The sequence below is a fragment of the Moschus berezovskii genome, chromosome X, assembly GCF_049115385.1.
Source record: "Moschus berezovskii isolate FMDL1 chromosome X, NW_MosBer_1.0, whole genome shotgun sequence".
Taxonomy (NCBI): Eukaryota; Metazoa; Chordata; class Mammalia; order Artiodactyla; family Moschidae; genus Moschus; species Moschus berezovskii.
The window spans coordinates 36,253,329-36,272,726 of record NC_142488.1 but is presented as its reverse complement, the minus strand read 5'-3'; the positions used below and the strand labels follow the sequence as shown (position 1 = coordinate 36,272,726).

Genomic DNA, 19,398 nt, shown 5'->3' with positions numbered 1-19,398 from the left:
AAGTAACACAGATGATTTCGATAGCTGTAATTCCAGAAATATAAGTGCTGACATTTCAACTAAAAACTATCCTCCTGGGTTTTCACGTTATGCATTAGAAGATCTCTGAGAGGGAATACATTACAGGTATCTAGAAGTATCGTTTGGATAGAAATATACAAACCTGGGCTTCCCTGGTGGCTCAGATGGTAAAGAATCCACCTGCAAAGAGCGAGAGCTGGGTTCGATCCCTGGGTTGGGAAGATCCCCTGGAGGAGGGCATGACAACCCACTCCAATATTCTTGCCTGGAGAATCCCCATGGACACAGGAGCACAGCAGGCTATAGCCCATGGGGTCACAAAGAGTCAGACATGACTGAAGTGACTGAGCACAAATGCACATACCAACCCTGTCCTCAGTCTATTCCTTTGGCCAATCTGTTATGTGTCTTACCTGTCAGAACCAGGGGCTGACTTTAAATTCTGAAAATTGTGGCTGTCTAAGTCCAAGCTGTAGCTCCGGCCACTTTCAGTTTTTGGAGTGATGATTTCCCCTCTTGTTGCTGATCTGAACTTGCTAAGAAGAAATCTGAAATTACACATATACATACATATATTTAAAAGGAAGATAAGAAAACATTTTATATCATTTTAAGAATACCATTTATTGTACTTCCAACAGTATATAATTTTTCAATGAAGCTGACTTGAGGCTGAGAAATTGTGGGGAGTCCCCATGGCTTCTGCAACAGAGTGTCAAAGGTACCAGTAGAGGTGGTGAGGGCATTCTCCCAAAGCCATACCAGCTGCTGGTAGGCTAGGCCTCTGTCCTTCAAATAAATATACGATTGACTTTGGGGACTCACCACTATCACCTGAGAATGGAGAAGCACTGCCCAGGCTGAACTTATTTACACAATGCTGAGAAAAGGGGAGTTTGAACTCACCTTGCTCAGACAGAAGAGCTACGATGATCCTCTGGGATCAACTAATGTAGCAATTTACTAGACTGCAGCTCCATGAGAAGGACAACTCTTGTTCTTCTTGTTTCCTGTCAGGTCCCCTAAGGTTAGAGGGAGGCCTGGCATGAACTACAACCCAGCCAGTTCTTGAGGAATAAGTGACTGCACGTATGCTCCTGGGGTAATAAGTCTGAACAATGGAATGACTCACACCACATGAAACTTGATTGCATTCCCATTTCCCCAAATTATTTGGAACTTAAGCAAAAAGAGCTTTTCAGAAATTAACATTCAGGTCATGATCCAAGCTACCAAAAGCCTCAAATGTGGGTCTTTTCAAATGCACTCACATAAAGACAAACCAAAGCTATTTTCCTTTTCCTTGGTAGAGACCAATTCATTTACTTTGCTGGCTATAGTTTTCTCAGGAAAAACTATTCCAGAGGTACTGGGACGATCTTAATAGGATCTGCCAAGTTGTCTGTTTCAAAGACCACTGGTGGAGTGTCTCATTAAAGTGTCATAAGCTTCAATCTGCCTGGAAATTACATTTTTGGTGAGAATAGCACTTAGTATCATGTCAAATGATGTTACTTTGAGAACCACTGTGTACATGTCCTTACCTCTGCACAGCTGCTTCCAGTATCTCCTCCATGTGAACTCACTCTTCCTCCTCTTTTGTTATCCTGGGCCCTCTCCCTTTTTCAAGCTCGTCTTCAAGTCCCACTTAGAGTTTGATTCCTTTCCCAATGGTCCCTGTGCCCTCGATAATCTAATATTTAATTATTTATTCCCGTATTATATCTTTTGTAGTCATATAGCTTCCCTGGTAGCTCAGTGGGAAAAATTCCACCTGCCATGCAGGAAACAGAGGTTCCATCCCTGGGTCAGGAAGATCCCCTGGAGAAGGAAATGGCAACCCAGTATTCCTTCCTGGAAAATCCCATGGATAGAAGAGCCTGGCAGGCTATAGTCCACGGGGTTGCTGAAGAATTAGACACGACTCTCTGATGCTGGGAAAGGTTGGGGGCGGGAGGAGAAGGGGACGACAGAGAATGAGATGGCTGGATGGCATCACCGACTCTGTGGACATGAGTTTGAGTGAACTCCGGGAGTTGGTGATGGACAGGGAGGCCTGGCGTGCTGTGATTCATGGGGTCGAGGAGAGTCGAACATGACTGAGCGACTGAACTGAACTGAACTGAGTTACTAAACAACAACAACAAACTTCTTGCCATGTTTCAAAAAGGCTATCAGGCCACTCATATCGCCATCTTAGATTTTCCTAAACGCCTTCTCTACATTATTAACTTTTCAAGTGTGGACCTTTGAACCTTTTCTTTCCAACTGGTGTTACAGTCTTTGATGACAGAACAATCAGACCCCAGTTTGGAGTTTCAGCAGAATTCAGTAGAGCATTAGGATTCTTTTGACAATTCAGGATATATATCATTCATGGTACTGTTTAGCTCCTTACTGTCTCCCAGCTCCAGGCTTGCCATTCTGTAACCCACATAGTCAAGCCTGGCCTGGGGTCCACACACTCTACCTCCTAGAGGCCCTTGTGGGATCCACACCAAATTCAATCAGATCGATGATTGGTTTTGATGGGCCAGACACCATGCTGAATACGGCAGCACAAAAGTAAAAAAGTCAGTGAAACAGCTTACAATTAAGAGGAGGGGAGAGAGGGGGTGTATCCGGCGAGATCAGTTCATTTACTTTACATTCTTGTGTAAGGAGGGGCGTGATGTCAGAGTGCAAATTCAAGAGTGATGCAGAGGCACAAGCCATTGTGGGAGCCCCAAGGAGAGACAAATAGGTTTAGAATGGTAGGAAGGCTCAAGATATAGGACATATGGCCCCTCAAGCTGTCTTTCCCATATATCACTGCTAATTAACGAAGTCATGGTTAGTCATGTGTGTTTGAGTCAAATGACATTTAGGATTCATGCCTACTCATAGTAAAGGATTCTTTAAAAAAAGAAATACACTTTCTGTAGAGACAGATGAAGGCTCAGGGACTGGCAGCCTTTCACATTGGCTTTTGCTGAGAACAAAACAAAGTGTGCGTGTATGTGCTCAGTCATATCTGACTCTTTGTGACCCCATGGACTGTAGCCTGCCAGGCTCCTCTGGCCATGGGATTGCCCAGGAAAGAATACTGGAGTAGGTTGCCATATTCCCTTCTCCAGGGGTTCTTCCCAGCCCAGGGATCGAACCCACGTCTACTGCATTGGCAGGTGGATTCTTTACTGCTGACTCATCAGGGAAGCCCCACACTACTCAGAACAAACCATAAAGCCACTTGGTATAGATTAAGATTTTCACTACCTGGACCACAAAACTGGCCACCAGCTGACTAAGAAATAGAGACTATAGAGACTGCAACAGGCAGGGCTATGAAGCAATACTTTGCTCTTTGGGTCCTTTTTAAATTTTTGATGTGGACCATTATTACAGTCTGTATTGAATTTGTTACAATATTATTTCTGTTTTATGTTTTGGTGCCATGAGGCATGTGGGATCTTAGCTCTCCGACCAGGGATTGAAGTCATATCTCCTGCATTGGAAGGCAAAGTCTTCCGGACTTTGCATTGGAAGGCAGTCTTCCAAACCACCAGACCACCAGGGAAGTCCTGCCTTTCAGTCCTTATAACCTGCATTTTCAGGGCCAATTGACTCCCCTGATAGAACCTTCTCGTTTCCAGTTTCCCAGTGCCTCCCTGTTGGCCTCCCATTCCTATTCTCAGTTCTTGACACATAGATTTGCTTTCTGAATGAAGTTAGTGAGGTGGATAAATACTTCCTTCCTTAAGGAGAGCTGCATCTTAAATAGGGGAGACAGTGTTTTAAGCCCTATTAAGAAATCTTGGATTTGGTTGTTTCATGCATCAGCACTCAGGTTGGGCAGATTGGGGAGGATGGAGGGGTTGGTGTCAATTACAACAAAGGTGGTCATCACCTCCTTACAGGCAACAGTGGCCTGAGCATGAAGCCTTCTACTGAGAAATAAAGGGATTCACTTGGTGTAAGATCAGATATGTCAAATGAAAGCAAAATCCTCACAGGTTCAGGTCAGAAGGGACCTTTATCTAAAACTGAAAGTAATTAAAACTGCATTTCCTGAGGCAAATGATAAGAGAATGTTACCTCAGTCGAGTCTCTGACCTTTTCTGGGTCACTAAGTGACATTGCTGCTGCTGCTGCTGCTGCTAAGTCGCTTCAGTCACCTCCGACTCTGTGCGACCCCAGAGACGGCAGCCCACCAGGCTCCCCCGTCCCTGGGATTCTCCAGGCAAGAACACTGGAGTGGGTTGCCATTTCCTTCTCCAATGCATGAAAGAGAAAATGGAAAGTGAAGTCGCTCAGTCGTGTCCGACTCTTAGCAACCCCATGGACTGCAGTCTACCAGGCTCCTCCGTCCATGGGATTTTCCAGGCAAGACTACTGGAGTGGGGTGCCATTGTGACATTAGACTTGAAAAACAGCAGGGGCCGGGGGGGGGTCTATGTTACAGGTAACTGGAACAAGGATCAAAGATTGCCTTGAAGAGGCTGTGTCTTACCCCTTTCTCCTAGGTCCATCGTGGCTGGCCCTCTGCCCAGCAAAAGGCAAAGCATCTGACTTTTCTGTGTTCTGGCGGGTTTGTTCTTGGCTTTTTATTTCTCCATCTCCTCATTAAAAACAATCAGAAGACAAATTTATACACAAAATGGCAAGAAATGAAAGCTATTTCCTAGTCTTCATTCATGTTTCTACATTAACACAGGACAGAGTAACTGGCAATGATGTTTCCATTTTATGTTTCCCAGTCACACATGTATTTTTCACCTGCCGAGTTAAATGAAGATTAAGATTGGGACTCATCTGTGGGAATTTTGCTGAGATAAGCTTTGTAGAGATCATCACAACGGAGGAATTAAACATCTTTCCTCTACAAATATTTTTAGGGCAGAGGACCCAAGGTTCACGAGAACTCCAAATACCTAGAGGCTGAATTGTAGCATGGGACTCTAGAAACAATATCATTATTTTGGAGCACATAAGCCAGACTTCCCTGGAGGGTGAGTAGCTGTGCACACACCTTCTGATGGTCTACACTGCTGAGGTTTGAGTGGAGGAAGCAGCCAGAACCAACTGCTTCCTTGTAACTCGACTCTGCTCTCTCTGTGGCATTAATCCCAGGGTTACCCATCTGGGAAAGCCCTTCCTTGCTAGTGCGACACCAAGAAGGGGCACTGGAAGCAGGTCCAAGCCTAGCCAGGCTTCAAAATCAGGGCATTTTTCTCCAGTATGTGAAAGGTGAGATACCCTAGGAACAGACCCACAGATGTCTGCTCCAGCTTTACTGTAGCCCAGATGAGAAATATGATTCTAAACATACGTTTCACTCAATATTTAAGCAGTTAAATTGTGGTCTGAATGCACAGACTAGTGTTCTCAAAGTGGGGTATTACAGTAAATCCCTACATGTGAACAAATTCCGTTCTGAGAGTGTGTTCGTTAAGTCCAACAAAGTTAGCCTAAGGACCCAACTAATATAATTGGCTGTTATTTATGTGAGAAGTTTCTAATACTTCTATGTGTAATATAACACATAAAAAACAAATACAAAAAGAAGACACATTAGTACAGCAGTACAGTTCAACAGCTGGCATGTACGGGCTGGCATCGAGTGAACAGGCAAGAAGAATTACTAAGCGGAGGAGGGAGAGGAAGTGGGAGGTGGCAGAGCTGAAGGATGGTCAGCAACAGGAGATGAAGGGCAAGCTGCAATTTCATTCACATCTGATTTAACTGGACATGAAAATGCACATTCACATGTTTGAGAGTTCACAACTTGAAGGTTCATATGTAGGGAACTTACTGTATTTGCATTTGGTGACAGTATAATTCTTCATTGAGTGAAACTGCCTTGTGCATTTCAGGCCATTTAGCATCCCTCAATGCCACTTACTCCCCCACAGTCATTGGGATAACCAGATAGGGCCCCTAGCATTTCCAAACATTTCCCTAGCCTGATTGGGAGAGGGGGCACATTACAAAATATCAGCCCGTGGTTGAGAATCCCTGGATGAGAAAAAGTAACATTTAAATGAAATCTGAAATACATCCTTATTGAAAAACCAAAGATTTCTTCCACAATGTGAATCATATAAGGCATCTGTTTCATGTTACTTTAACTGTTTAGTAAAATATTGGAAGTGCATTCAGGAAAAGAACTGTCTGTGATGAAGAACAATGCCTTCCCTGAAAACCTCAGTGTTCCACATATGAGAAAAATGACCATGAATTTCATTTTCTACCAACTTCATCTTCCCTTGTACAAACTGAAGATTTAGATTTGATGCCACCAAGTTTTGAAATGATCTAAGGGATTCAACAGAGGAAATTCAACTATGGTTTTTCGATACAAAATATAGAGAAGTTATTTAGCCCCCTAAAATGAAGATTAAAGCAGTTTTGCTTTAGTTACCTGGACTTCTTCTTAAGATGGACTGTCGGACAACATCAGTGCCCAGAACATTGACGTGCTTGAAACGCTTTGCCTTTTCTTCAAAAAACCACTCACCAGTAATAATCCTTAGCTGCCTACTCAAAAGAAAAGAGGAGAGCATTGGAATTCAACTGTTCAGCGAAATAATTAACTCAAAAACCCCTAATTGAGTAAAATATAGCCAGTTAGAGAGTCCACCTCACTCCTTGGAGTAATTTATGGTGATCATAATCCACTGTTAGTTGAATATGTACTATATACAAGGTACTCGCTAATTGCTCTTCATACTTACTATATTTTTATCCACTCTGTAAACATGATTATCCCTATTTTATAGATGAGGAAACAGAGCAATAAAATGATGTGTCTCACACATAAAGCCAGGATCCCACCCCAAGCAGTCTGACTTAGAGCTCGACTTCTTTTTTTTTTTTAATTTTTATTTTATTCAGGTAGAGTTGATTTACAATGTTGTGCTAATTTCTGCTTTTAAGTGATTCAGTTATACATACATACATTCTTTTTCCTATTCCTTTTCATTATGGTTTCTCAGAGGATATTGAAGTGTTTCCTGTGATATACAATAGGATCTTGTTGTTTATCCATCCCATATATAATAGTTTGCATCTACCAACCCCAAACTCTGAATCCATCCCTCTCCCACTCCCTTGGCAACTACAAGTCTGTCCTCTGTGTCTGTGAGTCTTCTTCTGTTTTGTAAATAATTTCATTTGTGTCATAGATTAGACTCCACATATAAGTGACATCACATGATATTTGCCTATCTCTGTCTGGGTTACTTAACTTAGTATGATAACTTCTAAGTCCATCCATGTTGCTACAAATGGCATTATTGCATTCTTTTTTATGCTATAGTTCAAGTTCTTAACCACGGCATGTGCTAAGTCATCTCAGTCATGTCCAACTCTTTGCGACCCTATGGACTGTAGCCCACCAGGCTCCTATGTCCATGGGATTCTCCAGGCAAGCATACTGGAGTGGGTTGCCATGCTCTCCTCCAGGGGATCTTCCTGACCTTGGGATCAAATCTACGTCTCTTATGTCTCCTGAATTGGCAGGCAGGTTCTTTACAGCTAGTGTCACCTGGGGAGTCCTAACCACTGTATTAGTGAATAAATAAGCTTCAATGGAAACAATGGGGAACAAATGAAAGCTTTGAATTATAAAGGGGCCGTGATCACACTCTGTTTTAGAATGATATCTTGATGTAATATAATGACTGGATTAAAAAGAGAATGGGACAAAGAGACAGGTTGGCCATAGCAATAGTCCAGGAGAGAGATAGCAAGACTCAAGCTAGGGCAATGACAAGAATAATGACAATGATAAGACTAATGACAAGACCAATGACAAGAGGAAGAGCCAAATTAAAAATGTAGGTAGTAGAAGGACTTGTCTGGGTTTCACAATCAATTGACTGTTGAAGGTAGAAAAGAAAGACCTTGGAACAATCACAACCATGTGCAATATTTATACAAACCCTTTACCCCAGCTATATAGGCCTATTGACCATTCTTAGAACATGGCCAATATGTTCATCTACTACTTGACCTAAGGCCTTTATGCAGTACTGCAATGGAAAATGAGGTTGAAAGGCAGAATTGAATCACAAAATGGAAAACTCTGAAAGTCAAGCTAAGGAGTTGGAATGCCATTTTGGAGGCAATGGGGAACACTGACAGATAATCTAAATTTCAAGTTGAATTACAGAATCTCTGAAGTATCTCTGAAATATTATATGGGGTAGAAGCCAGAAGCAGGCAGGTCAATGAAGAAGTAACTCAACAGATAGGAAAGGAAATGAAGATGTGCATCTGGGTATCATGGGGGTAAGGAGTGAAAAGAAAGATAAAAGATACTTAGTCCACTATGTAAGCAGATAGGTTATGGAGTCCCTGGCAAAAGATAACCAGGAATAGCTTTCTTGACATAGAATCAGTTTTGGCTTGAGCCATTTTGTCATGTGAGCCCGGCTACAGTGCTCGCCCTTGAACAGGGCTCAGATCATTAATATGATCTTAAGGGACTATGCCAAAGCTTTTGACTGTGTGGATCACAATAAACTGTGGAACATTCTGAAAGAGATGGGAATACCAGACCACCTGACCTGCCTCTTGAGAAACCTGTATGCAGGTCAGGAAGCAACAGTTAGAAATGGACATGGAACAACAGACTGGTTCCAAATAGGAAAAGGAGTACGTCAAGGTTGTATATTGTCACCCTGCTTATTTAACTTATATGCAGAGTACACCATCAGGAACGCTGGGCTGGAAGAAGCACAAGCTGGAATCAAGATTGCCGGCAGAAATATCAATAACCTCAGATATGCAGATGACACCACCCTTATGGCAGAAAGTGAAGAGGAACTCAAAGGCCTCTTGATGAAAGTGAAAGAGGAGAGTGAAAAGGTTGGCTTGAAGCTCAACATTCAGAAAACAAAGATCATGGCATCTGGTCCCATCACTTCATGGGAAATAGATGGGGAAACAGTGGAAGCAGTGTCAGACTTTATTTTTTTGGGCTCCAAAATCACTGCAGATGCTGATTGAAGCCATGAAATTAAAAGATGCTTACTCCTTGGAAGGAAAGTTATGACCAACCTGTTCCGTTCCATTCAGTCGCTCAGTCGTGTCCGACTCTTTGCGACCCCGTGGACTGTAGCCTACGAGGCTTCTCCATCCATGGGATTCTCCAGGCAAGAATACTGGAGTGGGTTACCATTTCCTTCTCCAGGGATGACCAACCTAGATAGCATATTAAAAAGCAGAGACATTACTTTGCCAACAAAGGTCCATCTAGTCAAGGCTATGGTTTTTCCCGTGGTCATGTATGGATGTGAGAGTTGGACTGTGAAGAAAGCTGATCGCCAAAGAATTGATGCTTTTGAACTGTGGTGCTGGAGAAGACTCTTGAGAGTCCCTTGGACTGCAAGGAGATCCAACCAGTCCATTATAGAGGAGATCAATCCTGGGTGTTCATTGGAAGGACTGATACTAAAGCTGAAACTCCCATACTTTGGCCACCTCATGCGACGAGTTGACTCACTGGAAAAGACTCTGATGCTGGGAGTGATTGGGGGCGGGAGGAGAAGGGGACGACAGAGAATGAGATGGCTGGATGGCATCACCGACTCTGTGGACATGAGTTTGAGTGAACTCCGGGAGCTGGTGATGGACAGGGAGGCCTGGCATGCTGTGATTCATGGGGTCGCAAAGAGTCGGACACGACTGAGCGACTGAACTGAACTGAACTGACTGAAGGGAGGGAATGGGAAAACTCGGGAGAAGCATTCAAGAAACAATGGTGGAGCCATGGGGAAGATCCTAGTTCCTCAAGGGACATCAGTTCAGTTCAGTTCAGTCGCTCAGTCGTGTCCGACTCTCCGCGACCCCATGAATCACAGCACGCCAGGCCTCCCTATCCATCATCAACTCCCGGAGTACACTCAAACTCATGTCCATAGAGTCGGTGATGCCATCCAGCCATCTCATTCTCTGTCGTCCCCTTCTCCTCCCGCCCCCAACCTTTCCCAGCATCAGAGTCTTTTCCAGTGAGTCAACTCGTCTCATGAGGTGGCCAAAGTATTGCAGTTACTTAGCAACATAATTTTGAGTTCTACAGGAACTAAGGCCCCAACAAGGGTGGAGGATAAGAAAACAATGTTGATCCTTCTGACTCCAACTGAAGCTGGACTCTGTGGACCTTTGCCCCAATACTACGCTGAATTCTCCTTTGCTCAAGCCCGCTCATGAATACTCACATACCTTTAGCTTAAAATTTCCCCAGTTTTGCTGTTGGGGAGACAATGCTTTGAGAAAGATCCCTGGTGTTCTCCTTAATTGTGCGAGTGCTCAGTCATGTCTGACTCATTGTGACCCCATAGACTACAGCCTGCCAGTCTGTCTATGGAATTTTCCAGGCAAGAACACTGGAGTGGGTTGTCATTTCCTCCTCCATGTGATCGTCTTGACCCAGGGATCAAATCCATGTTTCCTGTATCGCCTGCATTGGCTGGTTGATTCTTTACCACTGAGTCACCCGAGAAGCTTGTTCTCCTTACTTGCTGCAAGTAATAATAAATACTTCTTTCTTCTGATCTTTGGCTTGGTTGCGTCTACTGACTCAACATTCACCAAGAGGTGAACCCAGTTTTCAGGTTAACAACTGAAGATGACAATCAACAAAATTGGTGACAAGTCTGCCATGGCTAAAGTAAAGCAGCTAAGAGTCAAATAGAGATCTCTAGCCCTATAGTATTATAACCATGAGATTCAGTACCTCCCTGACTGAACTTAGAAATTAACAATTGGATCCTAAATAAAATTTAAAAAAAAACCTCTAGAAAAATATGCTACTTTGTTCTCTCCAGAGATTATCATAAAATAGTTACTTATTCATCTATGTCATGTTGTGCACCATGTGGAATCTTAGTTACCTAACTAGGCATCAAACCCATGCCCCCTGCAATGAGAGCATGGAGTCCTAACCACTGAACCGCCAGGTAAGTTCCTGAAATACTACTCCTAAATGTAGGAAACAAAGGTAAGTTACCTATGAAACCCAGTTCCATCACTGGGAAAAAAGTAAAAATGTTATCCTTGGAGTAAATTATTCATTGAATGACCATATCTCGTACATCTGAAATTTATCCTCAAGTGGCTAGATCACCTATCAAGAAGCAAGGATTATTGGATTAGCTTCAAAACTGTATAAAATACAGCAAAACCTAATACTTGAATGGGTTAATACATAATACTTGAATGGGCTCTATCTGGATATATCTCAAGTGATCTATAGGCATACATCAGTACTTACATTGGAAAACTAGGCAGTAATTATGCAATTCTAATTCTAAGGTACTGCCTCCAGATTTCCGGGCCTTATTTATTCAATCAAATGTTAATTGAGGTAGTGCTGTGATTGAACTTTGCAGAGAGAACTGAAGTTATTTATCACCTGACCTTAAAATAGGAAGATGGTCATGGATTATCTGGGTGGGACCATAGTAGTCACTGAACCCTTGAAAACAGGAAGAAAATGAAGTTGGATACCGAGAAGCTGTGGAATGGGAAGTCAGAGGGATTCCAAATGTGAAAAGAGGGCTCTGAGATGCAGATGTCCACATGCAAGAACCAGAGGGAGGGGCTTCTAGGAGCAAAGGCTGGCTCTTAGCTAACAGCCAACAAGAAATGGGAGCCTCATTCTCACAGTCACAAGGAATCAGAATCTGTCCACCAAAATGAACTTAGAAGTACAATCTGGCCAGAGCCTTCTAGTAGGAACTCAGCCAGCTGACACCTTGATTTCAGCCTAGTGAACAGTGAGTAGAGAAATAAGACAAGCCAACCTAGGTTTCTGAGCGACAGAACTGTAAGACTGAAACTGAGCTGTACCCTATGGGGCTCCTGGGCATGGAAGCCTTTCTGTCGTTTGTTTGTAGGGAACAGACTCCAGACTCCAAGACTTAACATGAGTTACAAAGGGCAGACCTGAACAGTTGCTAGTCAAGGAAGGGAGGAGTTATAGACACAAGGGAGGAGCAGCCAAGAAACAATAGTGCAACATTAAGTCCTAGTTCCCTCAAAAGGGATACACATAACAATATCTTTGAGCACTTTACAGAACTAAAACCCCGAACAAATGGCAGATGCCAGCATTCTTCATTCCTAAAAAGACCACCTGAAGCCAGATTAAAGGAGTGCAGGCCCTGCACAGGAGAAGGCAATGGCAAGCCACTCCAGTACTCTTGCCTAGAAAATCCCATGGATGGAGGAGCCTGGTAGGCTGCAGTCCGTGGGGTGGGTCGCTAAGGGTCGGACACGACTGAGCGACTTCACTTTCACTTTTCACTTTCACACATTGGAGAAGGAAATGGCAACCCACTCCAGTGTTCTTGCCTGGAGAATCCCAGGGAAGGGGGAGCCTGTTGGGCTTCCGTCTATGGGGTCACACAGAGTTGGACACGACTAAAGTGACTTAGCAGCAGCAGCAGCAGCAGGCCCTGCACATACTCTAATCTTATCAGCAACCCTGCCCTTGGGGCTTTCCTATGAAACTCCTCACCAAGTTCTCTAGGATTGAGACACAGTTTTCCAAGGGTATTAGCAAGATGTGTCCTCCATTTCCAGCAAATCAATAAAGCTATTCTTATCTACTTCACCCAAAACTCTGTCTCCAAGATTCAATTTTGCACTGATACACAGAGGCTGAGTTTGCAGCATCAAGATCATATATTTACATTGCCTACTGTTCATAGAGTCACAGAGTCAGACACAACTGAAGCGACTGAGCACATATGAGCAAGCTGCTAAATCGTGGCAGTTTGTGATGATGGCCACACAAAACTAAGAATAATTAAACATAAAAACCTATTTGTCTTAATGTTCAACTCAGGAAATAACTTGCACAGATTCTAAAATGATACCTGTGAAAAATTCTGAACAATAGGTAGAGGTAAGCAAACTATGGCTTGTGGGCCAAATTCTTCACTACCTATTTCATTCAGATTATCAGCTAAGGATTTAGAAAAGGCAGAAGAACCAGAGATCACATTGCCAACATCTGTTGGATCATCAAAAAAGCAATAGAATTCAGAAAAACATCTACTTCTGCTTTACTGACTACACCAAAGCCTTTGACTGTGGAAAATTCTTAAAGAGATGGGAATACCAGACCACCTGACCTGATACACGAGAAATCTGTATGCAGGTCAAGAAGCAACAGTTAGAACTGGACATGGAACAACAGACTGGTTCCAAATAGGAAAAGGAGTATGTCAAGGTTATGTCTTGTCACCCTGATTATTTAACTTATATGCAGAGTACCTCGTGCGAAATGCCCGGCTAGATGAAGCACAAGCTGGAATCAAGATTGCTAGGAGAAATATCAATAACCTCAGATATGCAGATGACACCACACCTATGGCAGAAAGCGAAGAAGAACTAAAGAGTCTCTTGATGAAAGTGAAACAGGAGAGTGAAAAAGTTGGCTTAAAACTCAACGCTCAAAAAACTATGATCATGGCATCCAGTCCCATCATTTAATGGCAAATAGACGGGGAAACAGTGGAAATGGTGACAGACTTTATTTTTTTGGACTCCAAAATCACTGCAGATGGTGACTGCAGCCATGAAATTAAAAGACGCTTGCTCCTTGGAAGAAAAGCTATGACTAACCTAGACAGCATATTAAAAAGCAGAGACATTACTCCGTCAACAAAGGTCTGTCTAGTCAAAGCTATGGTTTTTCCAGTGGTCATGCATGGATGTGAGAGTTGGACTATAAAAAAAGCTGAATGCCAAAGAATTGATGCTTTTTAATTGTGGTGTTGGAGAAGACTCTTGAGAGTCCCTTGGACTGCAAGGAGGTCCAACCAGTCCATCCTAAAGAAAATAAGTCCTGGATATTCATTGGAAGGACTGATGCTGAAGCTGAAACTTCAATACTTTGGCTACCTGATGCGAAGAATAGAATAATTTGAAATGACCCTGATGCTGGAAAAGATGGCAGGAGAAGAAGGGGATGACAGAGGATGAGATGGTTGGATGGCATCACCGACTCAATGGACATGAGTTTGACCAAGCTTCGGGAGTTGGTGATGGACAGGGAAGCCTGGTGTACTGCCGTCCATGGGGTTCCAAAGAGTCGGACACGACTGTGACTGAACTGATACTGATGAGCTAAGGATGGTTTTTATACTTTTAAATGATTGGAGAAAATCAAAAGCTGAATATTTCATGACCTGTGAAAATTATATGAACAATATTTAAAATTCAGAGTCTGTTAATAAAGTTTTATTGGTACACAGTCATGCTCATTTGTTTATGTATTGTCTGGCTGCTTTTCTGCTACAACTGCAAACTTGAGTAGTTTTAACAGGAACAACAGAGCCTACAGAGTCTAAAATTCTTACTCTTTGGCATTTTATTTTTTAAAAGGTTTGCCAACTTCTGCAATACGACAATTTACACAAAAAGAAACAAGAGCAAAGGGAATAACATAGATCAGTGATAGAGAATCACTTAAGAGAGGCATGCCAAAGGCTTGTCTTATTTTTTTGTTTGTTTGGGGTTTTGCTTTTTTTTGTATGGCTGCGCCACATAGCATTTGAAATCTTAGTTGCCCAAAGATAGAACATGTGCCCCCGGCACTAGAAGTGTGCAGGGAAGTTCTGTTTGTTTTGTTTTTGTCATTTTCTTGGGATACAGAGTAAGGTGGAAACACATCTATAGCAGTTTCAGGTGTCACAGAAAAGTGAGCCACATCAGGTCTACATGCCCCAGCAAATGGCCCTCCATATTATCATCTTTACCATATAAGCCTAGAGCTGGCAACACCTAACACAAATAAGATCTTCCCAGAACTGTTAGTCATTACCTCTTACCATCCTTGTAAGAACAACTATAACCCTTGTATTTGCTTGACTCAAATATGGACCTGAGTCATCTGTTACTTTAGAACTCTGCAACATCAGAACCACCTCTTGGGATTATGCCTCTGCCACCTTCTCGGGTCCTGGAGGTGTAGGTGGAAGGATTAGTTGAAGAAAAGGGAACAAATACTGAGTGTGTACCATGCACCAAGCCATGTGCTAGGCACTGTATACACGGCATCTCTAATGTTCACTATATGTCATAAAGTAGCTATATCATCCTTAGTTTTCAGATGAGGAAATCAAAGTTCACATGGCTGAAATAACTTGCCCAAAGTTATACAGTATCATGACAAAAACAGGATTTATACTAAAAGCCCTTACATTTAGCAAAGCTCTTCAGAAAAGAACCAGCTATGACAAGGCTTTGAGTAAGGGCGAAAAGGTATAGAAGCCAAGGAATAACATGTAGTATTTCATATGATGGGCTGTGACTGGCTGTGTGTGTGTGCACACATCTGTGACTATGTCTCTCTGTTTGGAGCAGAGGTGACAGGAATAAAGGAGTGAAAGAAGAAATAAAAGAAACATGAAATCTACTATGAGATTTTTCTCTCTACCATATCAATCTAATATTTCAGAAATACAAAGCTTGGAATAAACATTATGTTTCCTACAAGTCATACTCTGAAGAGTTTGACTGAAATTGAGTTACACTCGTGATATGTGATTAATGATTACTGAATATTTAGAATTTGCTAGGTTCTAATTTTCTTTAACATTAAACTCTTGGGACCACAAACTTTTGCTTGATAGCTTATTTAAATGTAAAGTAAGTTCTCCTTAGACTTGTAGGGAAAAAGTAGGCAATCATATCCTAAAAAAGAAGAGTGCCCTAAACATTCATTTTTTTTCCTTTATCTTCTATTAACTGCTGGAGAGATCTGAGATAAGATATGGTAGTTAGATACACTGAAATATAACAAGTTTCCTTCTTATTATTCATAAGGAAGCTAGAATTATTTAATTCATCCATTACATATCAATTATTTATTGCATTCCTGGCTCAGGCAGTAAAAAATCTGCCTGCAATGCAGGAAACCTGGGTTTGATCCATGGTTCAGGAAAATCCCCTGGAGAAGGAAATGGTAACCCACTCCAGTATTCTTGCCCGGGAAATCTCATGGACAGAGGAGCCTGGTGGGCTACAGTCCATGAGGTCCCAAAAGAGTCAGACATGACTTAGCAATGAAAAAACAGTAAGGCTAAGAGTACAGAAGTAATAAAGACAAATAATGACCCTGGCGTTATGGAGATGATGGCATATATTTACTCCTTTCTTCTTTTCCAACAGGAAAAGCAACAAGAAATCCTTCAACACATTATGAACTCTACAGATAAAGAGAATATCTTAAAAATAGAGAGGAGAAAAAAACATATTACAAACAAAGGAATGATGATTAGAATGACAGTTGACTTCCATTAGAAATAATGAAAGCTAGAAGCCAGTGAAATGATATCTTTAAAGTTCTGAGAGAAAATATCTATCTAAAATCATGTATCCAGAGACACCATTGTTTAGGAGTAAGGGTGAAATAAAAAATGTGTTTCAGTACAATAAAAACTGACATAATTTACCATTAACAGATTTTCACTAAAGGATCTTCTAAAGAGGAGGTAAAGTAATTCCCTAGTGGTCCAGTAGTTACGACATCGTGCTTTCACTGCTGTGGTCTGCGGTTCACTCCCTGGTCAGGAAACTAAGATCCCAAAAGCTGTGTCACATGACCAAAAGAAAGAAAAAGAGGAAGTAAAGTAGATCTAACATATAAAAAGGAATGGTAACAAATGGAATTGGTAAAACACATGGATAAATCTAAACAAATGTTGATGTAAAACAAACATGATATCTAAAATGTTGAACTGAAAATAGATGTTTCTAAAACATAGGACAAAAAGTATATATAAGCCTGGGTGAAGACAGTTGGAGTTTAATAATGTCAAGTTCCTTTTGTTGATTAGAAGAAGGGTAAAACTAATGATTTATGAAATTAAATATGAATGGTGTAATTTCTAGGGTAACCACTAAAATAAAAACTCATATAATATCTATACTAGTAGAAAGGATAAAATGGAATGAGAAAAATATAGTACTTCTATCAATTTATAGATAATATAAATAAAATCAAATATTACAGTAATTACAATGTATATAAGTAGACTAAACTCTATATTTTAAGAAAAATACAAGTTAAACTTAAAAATTATATATATATATATAGTATACATGCATAGCATGTATATATAGCATATATGTATAGCAAATATTTAAATATATATACACACATACAGAGCATATATACGCATATATGCTATATAGTCTCCTTGCAAGCATATAGAAACAAAAAGGTTGAAAGGCAAATGGTAAGAAAAAACTATACCATGTAAATATTTACCAAAAGAAACTTGATATACTGTATCGCTGCTGCTGCTGCTGCTGCTAAGTCGCTTCAGTCGTGTCTGACTCTGTGAGACCCCATAGATGGCAGCCCATCAGGCTCCCCCGTCCCTGGGATTCTCCAGGCAAGAACACTGGAGTGGGTTGCCATTTCCTTCTCCAATGTGTGAAAGTGAGAAGTGAAAGTGAAGTCGCTCAGTCATGTCCGACTCTTAGGGACCCCATGGACTGCAGCCCACCAGGCTCCTCCACCCATGGGATTTTCCAGGCAAGAGTACTGGAGTGGGTTGCCATTGCCTCTCTGGATATTACTGTATTAATAGCAGACAAAACAGATCTTAAGGAAAAAGGATTTTTACAAACGAAGGGGGTCATAAACACCTTCAAATCAGTAAAGAATAGACTAACAGCCTAAGAGAAAATTGGGAATACATAAATAGTCATATCACAGAAAAGGAACCCCAAATGGACAATAAACCTATGAAAGGATACTCAACCTCATTAGTAATCAGAAAAATTCAAATAAAAATCATAGTTAAGATATCCATCTGGATCTACCAGTTGAACAACAATCAAAAATTTTCATGATGCCAGGTGTTGGTAAGATTGCAAAGTTTCATAAAATGTTGGTAGAATTTAAATTGGTACAACAATTATAAAACACAACTTAACATCTTAAAAGGCTAAAAATGTTCATACCATTTTGCCCTACAATTTCATTCCTAAGGCACACTTCCTACAGGAGTTTTCTCAAACATTTTTGACAGATGGTAACTAGACTCATGTTGTACACCAGGGACTAACAGTGTTGGAGGTCAATTAAGAAAATCTCCAAACATATAGGGAAAGAGATTAGATCTGTGCTTATCAGAGGTGGGGTGGGGGTTGGAGGGAGGGGGAATTGGAAATTAAAAAAAAAGTTTTATATCACAATCCAGAAAATAAATACACATACTCATACAAACACACACACAATGAAGTATATGTAGAATTACATACATATAATTATATGTATACTGACATTTTCTGTTTCCTCTTCTTTTTTAAATGCTGGCCAGAACCTATCAATGGGTCATGACTCAGTTTGAAAAACCCTACAATAAGGAAACTGCTGTATATGTTTGTTAGGCCATATGTACAAGGTGATACCAGCATTTTTGGGGTAACATTATAAACTAAAACAACAAAAATGTCCATCAACAAGAAAACAGGCACACTGTAGGATGATGCAACAGTGAAGAGGAATGGAATGGTATTAACATAGCCATAGATAGAGGGGCATCCCAGGTGATCCAGTGGTTAAGACTCTATGCAATGGTAGGGGACAGAGGTTCGATCCCTGGTCGGGAAACTGAGATCCCACATGCCATGCTGCACAGCCAAAAAAGAAATTAAAAACAAAAAAAAGTTAACATGGATAGATTGCACACACAAAAAAATGTTGAGCTAAAAAAAGTTACAAAGAACACATACAGTATAATTTCCATTTCTACAGAATTCAAAATTGAAAAATTAGAAAATGTATTATTTAAGGATATATATAAGTACAATAAACCAATAAAGTAGAGCAAGGGAATAAGAAATGGAAAACAAGAATGGTCTCTTAAACTGAGTGTTAAATACATAGATTTTTTTTTTTACTATTGTTTAAACAGTGTATGTAGAGTGTCTTGATATGTACGATACCTCTACATTTAAAAATCCCCCTAATCTATGTAACCCACCCATGATGAAGTGAGACACAGTAAGAATGCTTCATAATCTTAGCATAGACGAAAACAAGGTGACTGGTCAAGCCACAATGTATCACACATCCCCCTTTCTTGGTTAATATGAATTTCTTCCTACTTCCTAATTACAGCTTTAGCCTTCTTCTAGACTGCCCTTCTTCTAGGTAAAACTTATCAGTGATAGCCTTGTCCCTGGAGAAGGAAATGGCAACCCACTCCAGTATTCTTGCCTGGAGAATCCCATGGACGGAGAAGCCTGGTAGGCTACAGTCCATGGGTCGCAAAGAGTCGGACACGACTGAGCGACTGAACGGAACGGAACGGAATCTATGTAGGTATTAAGATACTAAACCACAGTGAACAAAGTATTCTAAAA

General features: G+C 41.2%; 1 protein-coding gene across 2 annotated transcripts in view; it reads right to left on the bottom strand.

Moving 5' to 3' along the window:
- SYTL5 (synaptotagmin like 5) overlaps positions 1–19,398 on the bottom strand; it is a 171,166-nt gene that overhangs the window by 72,240 nt on the left and 79,528 nt on the right. Inside the window, exons 4-6 of one of the 2 annotated variants that reach the window (XM_055393305.2) lie at positions 6,422–6,537; positions 4,511–4,619; positions 435–569 (exon numbers count right to left, since the gene is read on the bottom strand). In XM_055393305.2, coding sequence (XP_055249280.2) covers positions 435–569; positions 4,511–4,619; positions 6,422–6,537 — 360 coding nt within the window. The remainder of the gene's footprint in view (positions 1–434; positions 570–4,510; positions 4,620–6,421; positions 6,538–19,398) is intronic. The other variant, XM_088833772.1, reaches the window with a different exon arrangement.